This window comes from Phalaenopsis equestris, unplaced genomic scaffold, assembly GCF_001263595.1.
Source record: "Phalaenopsis equestris unplaced genomic scaffold, ASM126359v1 Scaffold000060, whole genome shotgun sequence".
Classification (NCBI taxonomy): domain Eukaryota; kingdom Viridiplantae; phylum Streptophyta; class Magnoliopsida; order Asparagales; family Orchidaceae; genus Phalaenopsis; species Phalaenopsis equestris.
In genome coordinates, this window is record NW_018164502.1 from 27,361 (window position 1) to 46,812 (window position 19,452).

At 35.1% G+C, this 19,452-nt stretch overlaps 1 protein-coding gene across 1 annotated transcript; it reads right to left on the minus strand.

The window, feature by feature from the left end:
* Positions 1-4,629: 4,629 nt before the first annotated feature.
* LOC110019521 (coatomer subunit gamma-2) lies at positions 4,630-14,162 on the minus strand. Its single transcript, XM_020717207.1, has 18 exons — positions 13,975-14,162; positions 13,492-13,586; positions 13,323-13,373; positions 13,033-13,146; positions 12,750-12,950; positions 12,568-12,669; positions 10,851-10,958; positions 10,552-10,785; positions 8,968-9,218; positions 8,697-8,868; positions 7,970-8,125; positions 7,840-7,890; positions 6,990-7,130; positions 6,697-6,894; positions 6,463-6,594; positions 6,204-6,377; positions 5,370-5,609; positions 4,630-5,089 (listed from the first exon to the last, which is right to left on the minus strand). Exons 1-18 carry the CDS (start codon positions 14,018-14,020, stop codon positions 4,895-4,897), a joined length of 2,661 nt encoding a protein of 886 aa, XP_020572866.1. The 5' UTR covers positions 14,021-14,162; the 3' UTR covers positions 4,630-4,894.
* Positions 14,163-19,452: the final 5,290 nt, after the last annotated feature.

Consider the following 19,452-nt stretch of genomic DNA (forward strand, 5'->3'; position numbering starts at 1 on the left):
CTCTCTCTATATATATATATATATATATATATACACACCAAAGATATTAGAGTCACGGCTCAAATAAAAAAGCTTCAACCTACGAACCCCGCGTCTGGACCGATCGATCACCTCACAACTAAACTCTCTAGTTAACCGTGTCAAAAGACACCAAGCAAGATCGTCATAAGGTCGAACACTTCAAATGACCAACACATACTTCAAAGGGCACAGACGTCACTCAAGCGATTGTCCCAGTCGGTTGACTTCAAACCAGTCGACCAGCCAATTATCGTCATTATTGAAATTCAAATTATAATGCACAAATGACATAATACTTCATACAATCAATTAGAACCTTAATGATTTTAAAAATGTTTTCTATTTTCTATATTTTAAAATATTTTCTGTAATTGTACAAAACATGTCTTTATAAGTACAGAATAAAAATATGAATAAATGGAACTTTTACCTCTTCTCTATTCTCTCTACGGAAATTGCAGACTTATTCTACACTCTCTCTTTCTTTCTCTCCTTCACTTGGCTCTAACTCTCGAGGCGTGATTGTTGACCTCACTTTTGATAAGATCTAGTCTTCTTTTTTTAGGAGCTTAGACTCTAGTCATAGGACTTTCATATTGACTATCCTAGAGGACCTAGAGTACTAGTGATGGAACCCACCTCCTTAGAAGTTCAAAGCCACTTCTTTGCTCTCTCTGGAGTTTCATATGTATGGTTTTAACCTCTAGCACTTAGAAGATTGGAACCAATATGAGGAAGCTTAAAGAGAGTTCTCATAGGACTTGCAAGCCTTAAGGTAGCCTTGGGTGGCTTGGTCTTGGTCACAAATTTGAGCTCATCACAATTCCTCACATATCCTAACATTACCAATCACTTATACTTGCCCTTTTTCACGGTCTCTTTTTGAAATTCATGTGGGTGGTCCCAATACCTTAGCCTTTGGCTAGGAGGGTCTGGACCAACATGTTGAAGACCTGAAATGAGCTCTATTGGGTCTTATAGCCTCAAGGGGGATTTCCATGGTTTGCACGTGTGCAATCAATTTCAATTCCACTGAAACATCCCACTTTGGCCTTCTACCCCAATTTTCTCCAGTTTTACCAAAATGCCCATGAACCATAAAATTCTCAAGATTACCCAAACCCTCAATTCTTTACCAAAAATCATATTGAACTACTTCAAACTACCTAAATTTTCCGAATACCCCCAAAATTATCAAAATTATCAAAATTATCAAAAGACCCTCTACACCACCAAAAATTACCAAAATACCTCCAATACCCTAAAAATTGCCAAAATCTACAAAATCTTTCCAAACCTCACCAAAACAAATTCTAACTACCTCATGTTCCCAATTGCACCCAAAATCCTATAAATCGACCAAAATTAGCCAAAATTCCCAAATTACCCCTAAATCACTAAAGTCCCCAAATCACTCCCAATTTCCACCAAATTCATTTCAAACTCACCCAATTTCAAATTCTAACTAAATATCAACATATTTAAGCCCAATTTAAACTAAATTCAAGCCCAATTCTACTCAATTCCAAACCCAAATTTCATGCACAAGTTAACTACCCTAAATTGACCCTAAAACCAAATTTCACCAAATTGAGCCATATGATTATTTCATTTCCACAAAATTTGTTTTCCAAATTCCTCATGATATTTTTCAAGACCAATTTGAGCCTTCAATTAGTCTAAATCCAAGCCCAAGTCAAGCTTAAGCTCAATTTCAAGCCAAAACTCTAATTTTAAGCCTAATCCTAATTCCAACCCAAACCTTTTGATTAATCCAAACCCTAATTGCCACAGTCATGCCTAAGACCCTGAGATGCTAATCACATCACCAAGCGGGCCCAGAGCTTCTGCCATAGACCAATGGTCCTTCAAATCATGGAAACCCCTCTAAATTTATGTGACTCACCCATGTCATCACTTAATTAAACCTTAAAGCTAATCACCATTAAACCTTCTCATTCCCTCTCTGACTCAGCTAGCCGCCACCCTTGGCTTGACCGGCCACCCTAGTGTCCGAGAAACCCAAAACCGAGAAAGGTGTCCATGGCATAAACCCAAATTCTCACCTATCCTATGTGGCAATTTCCAATTGGTCAGTTGCGTCGAACTCCCCTCCACCTCAGCTTATTTGCATCGGCTAATGGCAGCCCAGAGCCTTCCCCTTAGCCAGAACTATAAATAGCCCACTCCACGGTAAAAAGAAGAGAACATAAAAAAAAATTGGGGAAACTCTGTCCAATTGCTCTCTGAGCCTCTCCCAACATTCCTAAGCTCAATCAAAAAATCTTCAACCACTCATTCTCTCTACCCGAGCTCAATTTAACCACCAAAAAATAAGGTTTTTTCGCACCACTTCACCAAACTTCACAAAACTCCATATTAATCGTTCCACAAGCTTCCCCAGACAACAAAACCACTTTCCCAATCGAAAGCCTCATGTCTTGAGCACTCTAACCTAGTCCTAAACCAAGTCTAAATCACCCTTCGATCGAAATTATACATAGGCCTTACCACAACTCCAACCAACACTTCAAGGACATTTGTGGACTCAAGGCGAAGCTTAGAAACAAACCCAATCGAGGTCCACCTCTTGGGCTAAGGTATAACTCAGAAATCCTAAATTTTGTTTCAGTTTGGACCTTTGTGAAGAGAACTTGTATTTTGTGTGTATTTAGCCGTATAGATAGGTTCATGTCACTTAGATGAAGGTGTAGGAACAAACCCCATGTGATTTGGTTGAGAATCGAGTGAGATCTTAGAGTTAGAATTTGGACGGTTTTCAGTTTATGGTGATCGGGGATGATGAACAAATGCCGTGCATTTTCTTGAGTATCGAATGGACGAACCATATCGTGTCGGACAAGAAGATGTTACGCAAACCGCTGGCGAGCGTGGAAGCTAAGATGTAAAGCACAACGAATCAGCGAGTGATGCGTGGTTTTTTAAGAGGGAATATGTAATGCTTTCTACTAATCTTTTGCTTACAGGTGTCATTTAAATTCCACGATGAAAAGACACGGCTCATTATGTGTTTCATGTTTGTTGAATTTTTCGCTAACATTATTTTCATGCATGTTGAGTTATTTTTTTCCTTTTTTCTCTGTACTTTAAGAGTTATAAGAGAGTTTGTATTAGAAATAAGGTTTGAACACAGGTTCCGAGAGGTCAGATGGGTGGAACCATGTGACAGGAATCAGGAGTTGTTTGTTCGTGTCTTGTACCTTAATTCTATATGTCATTTATTATAGAAGTAGAACTTGACGGGTACTTATGTGGAGTCTGATCGACCTTTTCTTTTCTGTGATATGTCACTGAACCAGTGACATCGACCTTTTATTATTTCATATTTGGTTTGTTCGTTTTTTTTTCTAGCATGTTTGCATGTTTGGATTACAGATGATAGACGCTTGCACATTTTGCGAGGAGATGACTCACAAATAAAACCACATGTCATGTCCCCCACGACACCGTCCATAGTGTCCTAGGTTATTTTACATCATACTGAATACAAGTTATGCTTCACAACAACTGAACTCATGTGAATCACAATGTATGTATGTCCACCCAAGCATGTCATTTGAGAGTCATTCACATCTCGTTTATTTTACATTTCTCTTTTAAGTTATTTTGCCCAGTGAAGTAAAATATTTTATTTGCATAATCTTTGTGGAACTTCATCACTGTCCTATTAAATTGTTTAGCATTTCTTTCAGTATGACTATTAGCCTTTCATTGTTCCATTGTTTTAAGAAAACTATATGGTGTCACCCTACATATCATTTGCATTTTAATTATCTTGCTTTTATTGTAAGTAAAATTAGACTCTATTTATTTAATTACTATTGAATCGACAAATTAAAAAAATGTCAAATAAGATTATTTTTTGATCAGGCCGTTGACAACTTTCAGAGTAAATAATCAATTATTTTTATTTCTTGTCAAAATTGTAATTCAAACATTTAAATTCATAATAATATTATTATATATATATATATAATATGTGGATCAAATTTTAGTACTTTAAGTCTGCATAAATTTCTTAATTAATTACTTTAGTGAATGATAATTGTATAGAGTTATAAAAATCTAACAAATACAGCTAGAGAGATGATTATGTCGGAAACACGATGTTTTAATGTGCTTAGTCAAATTAAGTTATTAAGAAAATAATTATTTTTTTTTTTTTTACATACATACCACCTAAACTCTAATTATTATATATTTACCACCAAAATCTTTCATATCACTTAAAAAATACCACTTTTTGTACTTTTCAAAATTGAAATACATCTTTTCATGCATAGAAACTTGGCACTTATATAAACCTGAAGTTTAGCTGTTAGATATGTAAATACAAAACAATAGAGTGGTATATATGTAAATCTTCCTTTTATTTTTCATTTCCAAAAACAAACTAATATGTTTTATAAAATATTCAAAATAAATTTATAGGCATGCAGCAGGCCATACTAATCAGAATCCAGTGCTGCATTAATCAAGAGCTATTACACTTCTGTAACTGGAAGCAAGAACATAAAAAACTAAAATGAGTATCTCAAATGAAGATGAAATCTCAACTCCTGCTTTATTTGTTGTCTAATAAGAAAATTCTTAAATTTTGCTTCTATTAAATACCAAAACTAGATGGACCTAAAACAGAAATTATTGCTGCTGTAGGTTTTCAAAGTTTAGCAAGACTCATATTCCAAATAATCGACCTAGAAAACATGTTCCATTATATTCTACAAAACAGCAAAACAGCAAAGATCTGATGTAAATTAAAAGAGAAACCACTCTTCAACCTCAAGAATAATATCCACAAACCTCATCCAGTTTCTGTTACTGCAACTCCTTTCTGTTTCAAAATTGGAAATTAGCCATTGGCCACAATTTCATGAATAGCATCACTGATTGCTTCATCTTCAGATCTGACTGCAAGTTTCATTGCAACTTGTTTGGGCCCGTCTATCCCGAATGATAGTCTAACAAGTACTTTCACATTGCCAATGAATACACCAGAGAGCAAACAAGTGTGGGACCTTGCATTATTAGGCACGACTTCAGTTCCCTGCTATGCAAAGTATTGGTTAGATTTTTACTAGTTTTAAGAAGCTTGGTCGCATATGAAACTTGCATAGATTCTTCAAAAAAGTAAATTATTATAAGTTCTTCATAACTTCTAAACAAGGTTTCAAATATAGCTCAAGTTCCATTTGGATGAAGCAAATCATGAGTAGAGCTCTAATATTTCAAATCAACTCTAAGAGAAAAGGCAATGCATAAGTGAAAGAATTCACAGGTTAAAACAAGCTCTTTAAAACAAGGAAACCATGTAGTATCAAACATACTTCGCATGGCTGCATGCCAAGAATGTTAATGACAGCAGTGACGGCCTCGGACAAGCTTTCCCGCACCCCAAGTCCATACTCATCAATACGCTCAAAATCTGAACCCATGCTTTCCCAAGCATTTCTGAAGTTTAAGACAGGCACCCTCAACATATAGTCTGCTGCAACAACTTCAACATCTTCTAGCTGATATTCATCCTCAACACCTTCTTCTTCAGCTTCCCCGGTAGCTGAGTCTACCTGAAGCAAGTAGTAGTAATTCACGACAGTGTAAACATAGTGATCGCAAGATCCAAAAGGTACAAATAGAATGAAATTAGCGACATAAATAATTCCATGGGACTTTTATATCCTACTTAGTTGTTTCAATTGCTCTTTGGTACTCCCTCAAAAGACTTGGTCAAATTCATAAAGGGCCAATTTCATACCACTTTAAAACAATAGATCCAATCACTACATTCTAATTTCTGAATTCTAGAGATCAGAAGAATATAACTATACCATAGCTTTGAAAGCATCGTAAAAGCTAATTTTCTTCAACTATTGAGAAACTTCATAAATAGCTAGCCCTGACTACAATTTCTTAATGAGATATGAACTCTTGGACAAGCTGCAGCATGCACATGAAGTGAAACTGATGAACCAAACTAAAACAGACAAACGATAAGATTCAATATATCATTGTTCTTTTCAGATGGATGGCCAGCATACTAAATGACAAATCATATGCAACCAACAGTAACAAATGTATTAAATCGAATTGCAAAATAACCATTACAATTCCTCAAAAGGTGTTCTATCTCCTAAGTTTTGACAACAAAGAAATATAAATACCTCTTTCACTCGGAATTTCAAAAAGTTTGAAAATCTCCCAGTGGCTAGAAGACCATCTGGTTTCTTAAAAGCAACAAATGTCTGCCCTGGTGAATCATAAGGTAATGTTTTCAATGGCTTTGATGCAACTTCAACAAATTCTTCTGCTTCAGAAGCATCGACTATAACAGTGACCTGGCAAGCGAACCAAAAAAAAAAAAAGAAATTAAAAATTGAACCCAAAATTATAATCTAAATCCTCAAAGGATGATCATTATACATTTTCCAATAGCTGCTCAGGTATGGTATTTGTACAATTATATTGGAAAACAATATGCCCGCTGTAGATGTGTTTAACAACATTAACTGCATACTCAGTTTCAGCTTCTGTCAACTCTACAGGTGCGGAAGACTGAAAAAAGAAAGAAAAGAAAAAAAGACGTTCAGGCACCCAAATTAAAATTTGTTTTTCTAACTTTTTTCGGCACAGAATATGCTTCTCTTAGTTCATAACCTTAAACAACTGCCCAAAGCTTGAAAAGTCAGAAATCGATGAAAGCAGCTTTTCATAAGCATCAACAGGTGAGGTAGGGCCATTGGCAGAAACCCCAAAACTCGGAGGCTTTTTGCTTGGAGCTTTCTTCTCTGTAAGTGGCTGTAACTTGACTTCTTTTGGTACAGCAGATAGGTTGAAGGGCTCCTTGGAAGGCTCCTAAAAGTTAAATTAATAATAAAATAATTAAACAAGTATCCAACTTGACTACTGATGTAACAATTCCAAGACAACCTAGGTTGAAGAGCACATACATAGCTCCGCAAACTTATTTCCAAGTTCACAAGTGGCACATCCAATGCACCAAAGAGAAATTCTTTCACTCCTTTATCAGCTTCACTAACTGAACCATCCCACCCAAGCATATTTAGATAAAGTGTTGCGCGGTCACGAACCTGGAAGAAGCATAATATGGTAGAGTAAAAATTTCCATCTTAAATCTGCAATATGTAACTAAAACCTAAGGCATCGAAATTCAAATTAATCAAATTCGTAATCACAGAAAAATGACTTCAAGAAAGTTGGGGAGACATATCCTTCAGGCATGCCAAAGCCTAGTGAAGAAAAATTCCAAGTGACCAGAGTTACCAACCAAGCATAGTCGTTGGAAGGCATCAAAACAAAGTGGACCTAAAACTATAAAAAGCTTTGTTGTTTTCCTTGCCACAAAAAATTAATAATAATAAAATAAAAATTCAACAGACCATATCACTATAGGAGATGAAGAAAATAATATATCCTTCATAGTTCAGTGTCCGCACATGGTACTCGTCATCTGAGAGGATAATGTAGCTACAATTTTCAAGATTTAGGACACCCTTAAACTGGGTGCAGGGTATACAACAAGGAATCATAATATTCATTATTGCTGCAATCCTGACCTCCTCCACGCCGTTCTTAGGTATCATGAATATTGATTTTTCATTATTGCTCCACCCCCAGATCAAGCACCCCACAGCACGCTCTTCACATCCTTAAATGGGTTTCTTTGGTTGCTTAAAATGATAATTGGTCGCTCCAATGTACTAATCAGATGCTTTACTATACACTTCAGAATAAAACAACATGGAAAGAACTCAAACGTTTCAAAGTAAGTTTACTTGCCTCATCGTCACTATCAAATAGGCAACGTCTCAAAAGAACAAAGATGCGAGGCTGCAAAGAAATATATCAGCAAATAATTATGTGAAGAATATTACTTCAGGACAAAAAATAGTTTAAAATTTTGAATCACCTTCAACGATTCAACCATGGAGCCAAATTTTGCCAAGGTACTCACAGCAGCAGCTCTAACAGTTGCATTCTCAAGGATCACACGATTATAAATGTACCTTATGTACTTACTCGGGTCTGACGTCTTCACCCCTTCATTTCCCAAAAAGTGTAGTACCTACATGGATCAGATGAATTAAAGTAGTATCGATTATCAGTACAAATTACGAAACTACTAATAGAATAATTAAGAAAACATTATTTGAGCAGCATTACTGTTGAAACAATAACAATACTGCTGCACATTGCTTAAAATAGGTATTATAACAAATAAATGATGCAATAACCCAGACTATGATGATGGAAAAGCTTTGATAAAGATGCATTCTTTCTTCTGAAACATTACATCTAGCCATCTTATTTTCTACCACCCATCCAATCCTACAAATACACACATCAAGCTTGTAGTTTGACCACCCTCTTTTTCCTCAAAAACATCTCAAGTCAAAACTTCTCAATCAAATGGGCCTGGCCCAGCACTTTGAAGAGTGAAGTCTATCAGCTAAAAGAATATAGTGATTCTAAAAGAAAATGCAGTTTATATGAACACTTTGACATTGTAAAACTTGAAAAAAATTGGACCCTTGTAAGAATAAAATGCATCTATTAGTACCAATAAAATCACAATTTATGCAGCTCAATCAGTATATGTTATAGAAGAATTAAGCAACTCACTAGGAAATAGATACCTGAGTTGATAGATAAGTGAATTCGCAATCTTCTATAAACTCGCAGAGTTGAAACAGGCCAGTTTCTTTAGCATCTGGTATATCTCTAATGAGAATGACAATGGAATCAATTATAGCTTTTTTGTACTCAAAGCCCCCTTCTTCTCTAAGAATATTGCTTAAGAAATTCATCCTGAAAAATACCAAGAAAGGAAATCAATTCATTGAAAAAAAAGGAACGTTTAAAAGGATATATCTCAAAAAATATTCCAGGAATAATGAATTTGCATACAGTGACCGATGCTTGAGAGGAAACTTTAAGCACAGAGATCTTATAGCTTCCACAACAACAATCTTGAACTCATCCGCAATGTCTGAGATAAAATTTGAAATTTGTTTCATCAAGCGGTCTACACTAGATTCATTACCCGTCTTCAAAAGGGTGGTAATAGCAAGTGTAGCAATACTCCGGTTCTGATCAGAGATTAAGCTTTCCATATCAATGTTGCAATTTGTAACAGCCAAAGGATATTTCATCGCAACCTACAATTTGGCACACAAGGGTCAGCAAATTTATTGACTGGGATACTATTCTAAGTAGCACATATGCAAAGGAAAATGAATGCAATAGTCGAAAATGAATGAGACATGGACAGTACTAAATAATACATGTATTCAGACAATCAAAAATAGATAATGATACATTTATCAAAGTACACAATAGCAAATAGTCGATAAAAAAACAATCAATAGAAGTACAAAGTTATCAACATGTGCATTATTGAAAAGCAGCAACCCTGCCACTCTCCAATTATCCGTAAGCACTCACAAAAGGTACCAACAGGCTGAGCACATCATAGACCCAAATGCTGACTTTATATCATAAATCCCAACAACATATAATATAAAAATCCACATATTTGTCATAGAACATTTCATATTCTGCATCAATACTTTCACATTTATTTTTTGAGCATAAAACTATGGTTTTTAAGGTATTTCAGTTTTTTCCCCCGTATCTCCTGCTCTGTGAATTTCCTTTTCCTTGCATTAGCAAATTTAACAGCTAAAGATACGGTGAAAGAAAAATGTTGCATAATTCTGGTAAAACTCTCAAACACATAACGAAATTCAACAAAAAACAATAGACAAAATCAGGGAACAGGAAATGATTGGATGGATTAAAAGTTACTTGGAGCAATAATAAAAGCATGACTATCCCAAGAATGGCACGACAAAAAGCATGCAAACAGGAAAACTTCATAAATGCAACCATGAACAAAGAAAAATGCATGTAGATACAAATGGCAGATTGACTCATGCTTGGAGGAAACTATCATATATGTAAGCAGATAAATATAGAAAAATGAATTCACACAAATAAATATTAGGCATGCCTAATGACGAGAACATTGCTATGAGCATACAGATTAATACTTGCATGACATGCTCGGCATTGATCTGATTCAATCAAAAGCTTAGGATTAAAACTCTACATACTAAATACCAGACTATGCGATCAATGGCTGACTTCAAAACTTATAATTGTTTCTTTAAAGAGAAACAAGATTAGTGGATAACATTTTAAACTGCACTGAATTATTCAATTGCTCAAACATATCCCTTCTATGAACAAGAACTAGCAAAAATGCAATTGGACTAGTGTCGGGACTTTGGTTATACAATATAGCCAACCGAAGTAAATTAAGGTTGACAAAATGCAGCAATCATTTTGAGAAAAACATCGAAAATGTAACATGCAAGTAAATTATCAAATGGGAAGCAAGCCATGTTCCCAGAAATACATGTTATCCACTAAGCAATTCATTGTAGATAACAAGCATTGGTTGATAAGATACTAAAGACTTGAAATGACCTTATTTAGCGTACGAACAGCAGCAAAACGGAGAACTGGTTTGGATGAACTCAAAAATAATTGTAATACAGTAATTGCGGGAGTGAGCTCCCTGTTTGTGACACCGCTGAACTCCGTAATGGCTCTTGCTGCTTCAATTATCACCATATCAGCTTTATGCCTTAAACAAGCTTCAAGATAATCAGATAAAGGCCGTTCTCCTGTTTGACTATTTGCACTTGAGTCTCGAATCACCTGACAAGTTGACCTTTAGTGTCTAATTTATTAGTCAAACTCACCATTAAAATTCAAAGAAATACCTGGCTTGTGTATCGAATCAGAAGGCATTGAGCTAAAGGTGAGCGAACTGATCCTTTTGTCAAGCTGGTAACCAGTTTGCTTATAGCCAAACGATCATTTTGCCTAATCTGCATATAAAACCTATCGGTATTGAATTATCAACCATTGTCATTTAACAGGGATATAATGATTATTTCAGGATGCAAATAGAAAAATGAATATTGACGAACGCATCTTACTTGAGAGCCAGGAAAAGTTAACAATTAATATTTGTTATCAGATGTAAAATAGCAAGAAACATTTTTGAACACGCATCATGCACATATAATCTACAGAGCTTAAAGGAAAAAAAAATGGGGCTACAAAGCTAAATAAAATTACAATCAGTATATAAATATTGCAAAAGACGGGGAATTAAACAAGCACCGGATATCGCAATGCATAAGTATTACGCTGGTCCTCTCTTAAAGTATTAAATAAATTTAGACATGTTTCTTATTTTATAATCAATTCAAACAAAGTTTATTATTGTATAAATTAATTTCATATTTATTTAGTTTTTGTAATTATGATTTTTTTTAAAGAAATAATATCACAATTTTGATTTCATGTCATATCATGTTAGTATGTCAGATCTTTGAATACTATGTTTGTGAAAACGGTTTTTCTCGTTTAAAAAGCAAATCACTAAGAGTTCCATAAAATGCTCATTTACTAAAGATTTAATAATTTTTCGATAACTTATTCTATTTATTATGTCAATTTATTATATTTTATGATCAAAAGCTATTCATAATATTGTAAGAATAAATATGAAAAAACTGTTGAGCTAAGAACTAAACAAATAGATTAAAAATATAATTTGTGTTTATTAAAATTTCATGATAAAATATTAAATAAATATTAGATAGATAATTTTTTTTTAAAAAAATTATTATCTAAATAATATTCGATAATACATTGTACCCAAAAAAAAAAAAACTAAAAGTTTTAAGCTTATTGTTCATACAATATAAGAAATAATCCTAAGTGAATTATTTGCAAAAAAATTATGAATTATTAATAATAAGGCTAATTGTTTAAATGATAAACATCTTATATATAGTTAGCTAAGCTCAATTAAAGCTTGACTACAACTCTTAACTAGATAAAAAAATTTAATAAATAAGCTTGAATAAGATTTAAAAACTAAGTTAGTGTTCTAGCTTTTTGAGCATTACTTGAACTCCATAAGAAAATAAATGAATGAGTTTGAATAAACATAATACTTGGATTCAGTTAAATCATTAATAGCCCAAGCTATCTTTTTTGCTTAGCAACTCAATAAGTAAATGTGCGTGTACCTTTCATATTTACATATAAGTATGCCAAAATGTTCTTATTTTTATTTGAATGCGCCCACAAGCATACCTATGGTTGAATGCATTAAAACATATATGAATCCTATGTCCTTGGAACATTTGATATTCCTATGTCATGTTTTAAAATATCCCCGCATTCAATAATGTGTCCACTTCCTAAGTTCTAACAAGGCTTCAAGAAACCTCTACATTTTCTCTCGCATGTTTGTTAACTAAGTTTGCATTTATGATCGAAACTATAAATTTAAGTTTCTGGAAGATGTGCATTACTTGAGCCAAGCACGTGTCAAACAATTTCAGTAAAAAGTGATCATTATGCCTCATTTTTTCATTACATAATTTGAAAATCTGAAAGTACCCACTAAATTAGTCAAACCTGGTGAAGTAGAGCCAATGCATGAAACTGTACAAGGGCAGCCCTTGATTGGATAGCTTCCTGAACCTCATTGCTCCACCTTTTCACAATTTCGGGATTCGTCTGTCCACATTGAGTAGGAGTTCATAAGTTGATTCAGTTGCGTCACTTACCATTCATTAACAGTGTACAGGTGACGATACCTGAAGCAAATGAATACCACTGACAAGAGCAGCACTGGCAACAACTGGATTCTTGTCGACAATTGCTTGCTTCAAATACCTCTCAATTTGAGTTAGAAGAGTGCCATCAGTAATTCTACAAAGAACCCTTATTGCATTAGCTCTATACATGTCAGTCTTGCTATTCATGTCCTTCATCAACGAACTAGTGACAATAATAACCTTCAATAAGTAAGAAAAAAAAAGTTAAGAAGGCATTGAATGAAAGGAGCTAACGTTTTAAGGAAGCATGCCACTGCCTAACCTCGTCAGCAGATGGTGAAATTTCTTTAATCATCAGATAAACCATTCTTCTCAAACCAGTATCCTTAGACTGAAACAGTTTTGTCACTGCAAAGAATACCTCCGTTGCTTCAATCTGCAGTGTTAAGATAAAATAAGAAGGCCAAGTGTAAATATGTGTCAACTGAATGCAACTTGAACAATGAAAAACAAAAGAAGTGTAATACAAATGTTGAATTAAAGTTGCAATAAACTATTAAACAAAGTGAGCCAGATCATAATTTGGATAAGTTGTAAATTACAAAAAGTTACCTTTGTAAAGTTTTCTCCCTGGTTCAGCAAGTATAAGAGCTTTGTGATAACCTACAAGTTGCACAAGAAAACTCGTCAGAGAAGCTATCCTCTTGAGCTGTGATTCTGCAGCATCAAATCTCATATCAATATAAGGAAAAAAAAAATCACTCATAGCCAAAAGATAAACCTGAGAGCATCTTCTCGCATCAAGTTGAGGGTCATTGAATACCCTGGCCTCCTGTAACACTGCTCCTTTCTCGATCCCCATGAATGGAGAATACTCTGCAGCATAAGAGATGGAAACAACATGATGTTAATAATTGAGTCCGACCATCAGACCGAGATCCGACTTCCCAAATGCAGACATTGCACGAAAATTTCTCACGCGGTGCCCTATCTAGGCTAGTCCAGCATCAAATCCAGTAAAGGAATTACATGAAACCAGTGATCTAGATCCATCGGCAGCCATCAAATCCCAACAACCCAGATCCAACATGGAAACGGATAGTTATTAAGCATCTAACCCCCGAATTGGGAAAACCCCGATGCATCGAACCGACGAAAAAACAAGGGGGTAAACATTTACCAGTTGCAGATCCGCGTATGAAAACGATCGAAAAAGAGAAAGATCCTTGGGGAGAAATAGAGATTGCTAAGGCTGTGAACTGACCTTCGTCTTCTTGGTCGTCATCCTTCTTCACGAGAGGCTGCGCCATGCTTGAATTTGATGACTTGATGGCGGAGAGGCCCGCGATCTGTAAAGATGAAGCGGAGAAAGGGAAACTATAAAACGCGAAGGAAGTAGGAATTATTAAGGAACGGGATCCTGATTTTCCATTGGCTATATTTTTAACAATTGTACAAATACTAAATTACAAAATGCTCATTTAAAGGCTTAGGGCGGCGTCGCCCCAAAATATGGTCCTCAAATTTTTTCTTAGGGTCTGTTTGATAAAAGCTTGGCAGCAGAGGTTTGAATTTTGATAAAACGTGAGTTCGCCGGTTCTGCCCTAAAGTAAGATCCCGGCTCGACTCCTCTCACTCAATTGGCAAATGTTTGTTTGCCTTTGGAGGTTACTTTGCTCTACCTATCCTCTTTGTTCTTCGGCATTGCTTGGTTCCTTTGCTCCCCTTGGCCCGCGGTATTCTTTGTCATTGTCTATTATGACATTTTGATTTTGTGACGGTTTTAGCTTCTCTAAGCTCTATTCGGCCGATGATTTTCGGGTGATTGTATACTGCTATTGGATTTTGCTATTTCCAAAATTTTGGTTTTAGCAAGTTTTGTTATTTTGCATTGGTATTGGATTTTCTTTATTTATGATGGGGTGACAGCCTTTTCTGTCAACTTGGTAATGATATTACTTGTAATGCGTTGATGTTGGTTGCTGTGATGATGATTCAATTAGTTGAGAAGGCGGTGTAGGATTTTGGCGGTTGTTTGATTTTGATTTTTTGTGATTTTCTTTGTTGGGTGATGTGGTGATGGCTTGTTCTGTGAATTTGGTGAAAGAATTGCTCGTGTTGTGACGTTGGATTTTGTGATTTTGTTAAGAACAATATTGATGTTGTGATTTGTTGGTTACTATGATGATTACTGGTGGGTTGGCTGAATTTTGTGGTGGTGGATTGCTGGTGGCAATTAATGTCATGATGAAAAAGATTCATGGTGGTGGGTTGGTCGAATATCGTTGTTGGTTGGTTGATGGTATGGTGTGGAGTGGTGGAGTGTGGTTGTGTGTTGTGTGGAGTTGGGGAGTTGTTGGTTGTGTATTTGTGTGGTTGTGTGTGAGGTGTGAAAGTGTGCAAGTGTTGGTGTGGTTGCGCGGTTGTGTGAAGGTTATGGAGCTGTGTGGTGTGGAGTTTTGAGTCGTGGTTGTGTGTGGTGTGGAGTTGTGGGGTGTGCTTGTGTGTGGTTTTGTGTTGTATAAAGTTGTGAAGTAATTGGTTGTGTATTTGTGTGGTTGTGTGTTGTGTGGAGGTTGTGTTATTGTGTGGTTGTGTTAGTGTGGAGTTGTGGGGTGTGGTTGTGGAGCTGTGTGTGGAGTTATGGAGCTGTGTGGTGTGGAGTGTGGGATGTGGCTATGTGTGGTTGTGTGGTGTGGAGTTGTGGGGTGTCTCTTAGTTCAAACCCTTCTTCTCTGTCTCAGATCTCACGCAATCTATCTCGATTTCACATTTTTTTTTAAGAGAAATACTTAGGGTAGAATAAATTATGTTGCAAAAAGGTTTTCAGAATCTAATGTCTAATATAAAAATAAAAGATTTAAGGTTTTCAAAACTTTAATAGTGTCGTCGAAGGAGAGAGATTAGAGACAGAAAAGTTAAAGGAGTGCATCAGTCCAAGCCAACCAAATTGAAGAAGTCGACTCAAAGGAAGACTTAATCCCTCGATATCTACAATCATATTGAGAACGTTATAAGTTCGCCATTTATCTTCAAGGGCTAACGGTCTCACTAGATCAGCCAATTAGCAACGCCGACCGAGCCCAGCCGACGAAGTACATCCTACCTTTCCGAAGCCAATCAAGCTTAGCTGGTTGAGCCAGAGGATAGAAAAGAATAGCCGAGCGATAGGTTTATATATGTAAAATACCAAAAATACCCTTTACAACCCCCCATTAAAACAGTGGCAAAAATATAACGCCACCATGTTGTACCACTTCTTTATAAAATAAAGGGATCATTTTATGAATAAAGAAGGATTGGCACTATTGACAAGTGTTGGTGTGGTTGCGCGGTTGTGTGAAGGTTATGGAGCTGTGTGGTGTGGAGTTTTGAGTCGTGGTTGTGTGTGGTGTGGAGTTGTGGGGTGTGCTTGTGTGTGGTTTTGTGTTGTATAAAGTTGTGAAGTAATTGGTTGTGTATTTGTGTGGTTGTGTGTTGTGTGGAGGTTGTGTTATTGTGTGGTTGTGTTGGTGTGGAGTTGTGGGGTGTGGTTGTGGAGCTGTGTGTGGAGTTATGGAGCTGTGTGGTGTGGAGTGTGGGATGTGGCTATGTGTGGTTGTGTGGTGTGGAGTTGTGGGGTGTGATTGTGTATTGTGTGGAGTGGTGGAGTTGTTGATTGTGTGGTTATTTGATTTTGTGTGGGGGTGTGGAGGGGTGCAAATGTTGTTGTGAGGTTGTGTGTGGTTGTGTGTCGTGTAGAAGTTGTGTGGTTGTGTTAGTGTGGTTGTAGATTTTTTGTTCAAAAATATCAAATATATCGGTATGATAATTTTGTTGCAGACAACATTACTACATAGAGGCAGAATGATTATTTGTCCAGAAACAATTGCAGCACAACTATTTTCAAACTGCAAAAAACAAACAACTAGTCAGCTTATCCGCAACAACTTTCTGTGGCAGCTGTTGCACAACAAATTATTAATAAACTGCAGCTGCACCAAACAAACCCTTTAACTAAAGTCCGGATTTTTACATACATAGCACCCAAAATATTACTATTTATATATCCCACATCCAAAACTTAGATACTGATTTATTTATGATTTGATAGTGGAGAATCGCAACTCTAATTCGTCTAATACAAACATAAGATTGTGGCCATTCTATCAATAAAAAAACTTAAAGACCTCTATAATGAAAGATTCTACCAGCTAACGCATTTTTTAGCTAAAGACACAGAATCTAATGTCTAATATAAAAATAAAAGATTTAAGGTTTTCAAAACTTTAATAGTGTCGTCGAAGGAGAGAGATTAGAGACAGAAAAGTTAAAGGAGTGCATCAGTCCAAGCCAACCAAATTGAAGAAGTCGACTCAAAGGAAGACTTAATCCCTCGATATCTACAATCATATTGAGAACGTTATAAGTTCGCCATTTATCTTCAAGGGCTAACGGTCTCACTAGATCAGCCAATTAGCAACGCCGACCGAGCCCAGCCGACGAAGTACATCCTACCTTTCCGAAGCCAATCAAGCTTAGCTGGTTGAGCCAGAGAATAGAAAAGAATAGCCGAGCGATATGTTTTTATATGTAAAATACCAAAAATACCCTTTACAACCCCCCATTAAAACAGTGGCAAAAATATAACGTCATCATGTTGTACCACTTCTTTATAAAATAAAGGGATCATTTTATGAATAAAGAAGAATTGGCACTATTGACAAGACATACTATTGTTAATTATTGATCACTTCTCTCTCTCTCTCTTTTCTTACGTTTTATTTCTTTCGTGTGACACCTTGACAAATCATGATTCAACATATAGATTCACTCAATTGATTGTAATGTCATATTGCTTCCTCTACTGATTTATTTATGATTTGATAGTGGAGAATCACAACTCTAATTCGTCTAATACAAACATAAGATTGTGGCCATTCTATCAATAAAAAAACTTAAAGACCTCTATAATGAAAGATTCTACTAGCTAACGCATTTTTTAGCTAAGCCATACAATAACAAGACAGAAGGATTTAGGTTTGAGAACATAACATTTTAGTCCACGATTATGAGATCTTGACATCTCTACTCGACTGCCCTTCACAAGATGCCATAACCAATGTAAAGCATCAATGCAATGATTTAGTAATCACCAGGAACATCCATTGCAGAGAAATGAAAGATGATGCGCAGAAGACAATATCCGGTTTCAATTCTTCTGGAGATATGAAGCCAAATCATTTTCCCATTGCAGAGAAATGAAAGATGATGCGCAGAAGACGATATCCGATTTCAATTCTTCTGGAGATATGAAGCCAAATCATTTTCCTTATGGGACTCAACCCATACAGCTCCTTGTTTCTCATACCTTTCAACCAGATTGCTGGCCTAATTATCGACAACAATTGGGTTTTATTTTCATTCTGCACATGAACTCGAATTGCCTCAATGCTTGGGGATTCCACTTGCCTTTGAAAGTGCATAGGTCTGAAATATTCTTTCTTTATTTTTTTTTAAATTATTATTTTTACATACTAACCAAAAAATATATTAAGAATTCATTATATAAATTTATATCTGGGGTTTTAAACGAACCTCTGAACTCGGCTTGATTAGCACTCTATTAATTTGTTCAGGTTAGTTAAAAAATACATTTAAATAATTTTTTTAAGACCTCTAATGTTAAATCAATCGGATTTAGATTTGGTTCAAATCATATTTTTATGTTCACGAATAAGCTTAACAAGTAAGTTATTAAATGTTCTATAATAAGTTTGATGATATTGTATGTTATATATGATATATTATTTAAATAAAACTTGATTAATTATAATTTAATTGACTATACATTTAATAGTGATGTGTTACAATTTAAAATTAATATGCATAATAGTTTAATACAATTTTTCTTATTTTTTAATTCAATAAAATAATTTTTTGGTGTTTATTCATATTATTTGATTGAAAGAAAGCTTCTAATTTATTATTATCTTACATAATTGGTGTAAATTAGTTGAATAGTAATTTAAAATGTATTCAATTGATTATTTATTTAGATTTATAAAATTAACAAATAATTTTATATGAAAAGTCAAATACTCATTCAAATTTTTTACTTATATGTTTATGTGTTGAAATATTTAAACAACTAATGTAAGAAAAAAATTCTAGTACAAGTCAAATGAGATTTTTAACAATCTTAGTCAAGTATGAACATTATTGTGTGCTGGAAGATTCACGGCGATATAATGATAATTTAATGTCTCAACATTCTATGAAAATTCTTCACATACACAAAAAAGCGAAATTAACAAGAGAAAATATGACTTTTTACATGGAAAACCCGATAAGAGAAAAAATCAAGGGGGTCATCCCAATCAAAATGATCCACTATAAATTTACAAGTATAAAAATAGACTTTTATCTCACAACCGAAAAATAGTTACAATGATACACCAATCATAATGTTTGTTTGTACACTGTATACAGAAATTTACTTTACATTCTTAATATGGTGGATAAGAGCAGTTGCCATCGGGAGTTATCGTCGAGTCTTTAAGACAATGTGTTCGGGGTACATCATTGCATAATATTTAAAACACTATATTATTTAGTATGCAGAGACTTCGCGACTCAATAGAGTACTTCATTACTAGACAATGTGCGTTGTTACTTCACATGGTACTTTTATTACTTCGCATGATACTTCATCACTCCACATGGTACCTTGTTACTCCGCATAGTTCAAAGACGACGGAGG

Coding starts and splice junctions, on each gene's coding strand:
- LOC110019521 (XM_020717207.1), bottom strand. CDS start 14,020: ATGGCGCAGCCTCTCGTGAAGAAGGATGACGACCAAGAAGACGAAG. Junction 9,219..10,551: donor CTGTTCGTACGCTAAATAAG/GTCATTTCAAGT, acceptor GCCAAATTGTAG/GTTGCGATGAAATATCCTTT. Junction 6,378..6,462: donor CTGAGCAGCTATTGGAAAAT/GTATAATGATCA, acceptor TTCGCTTGCCAG/GTCACTGTTATAGTCGATGC.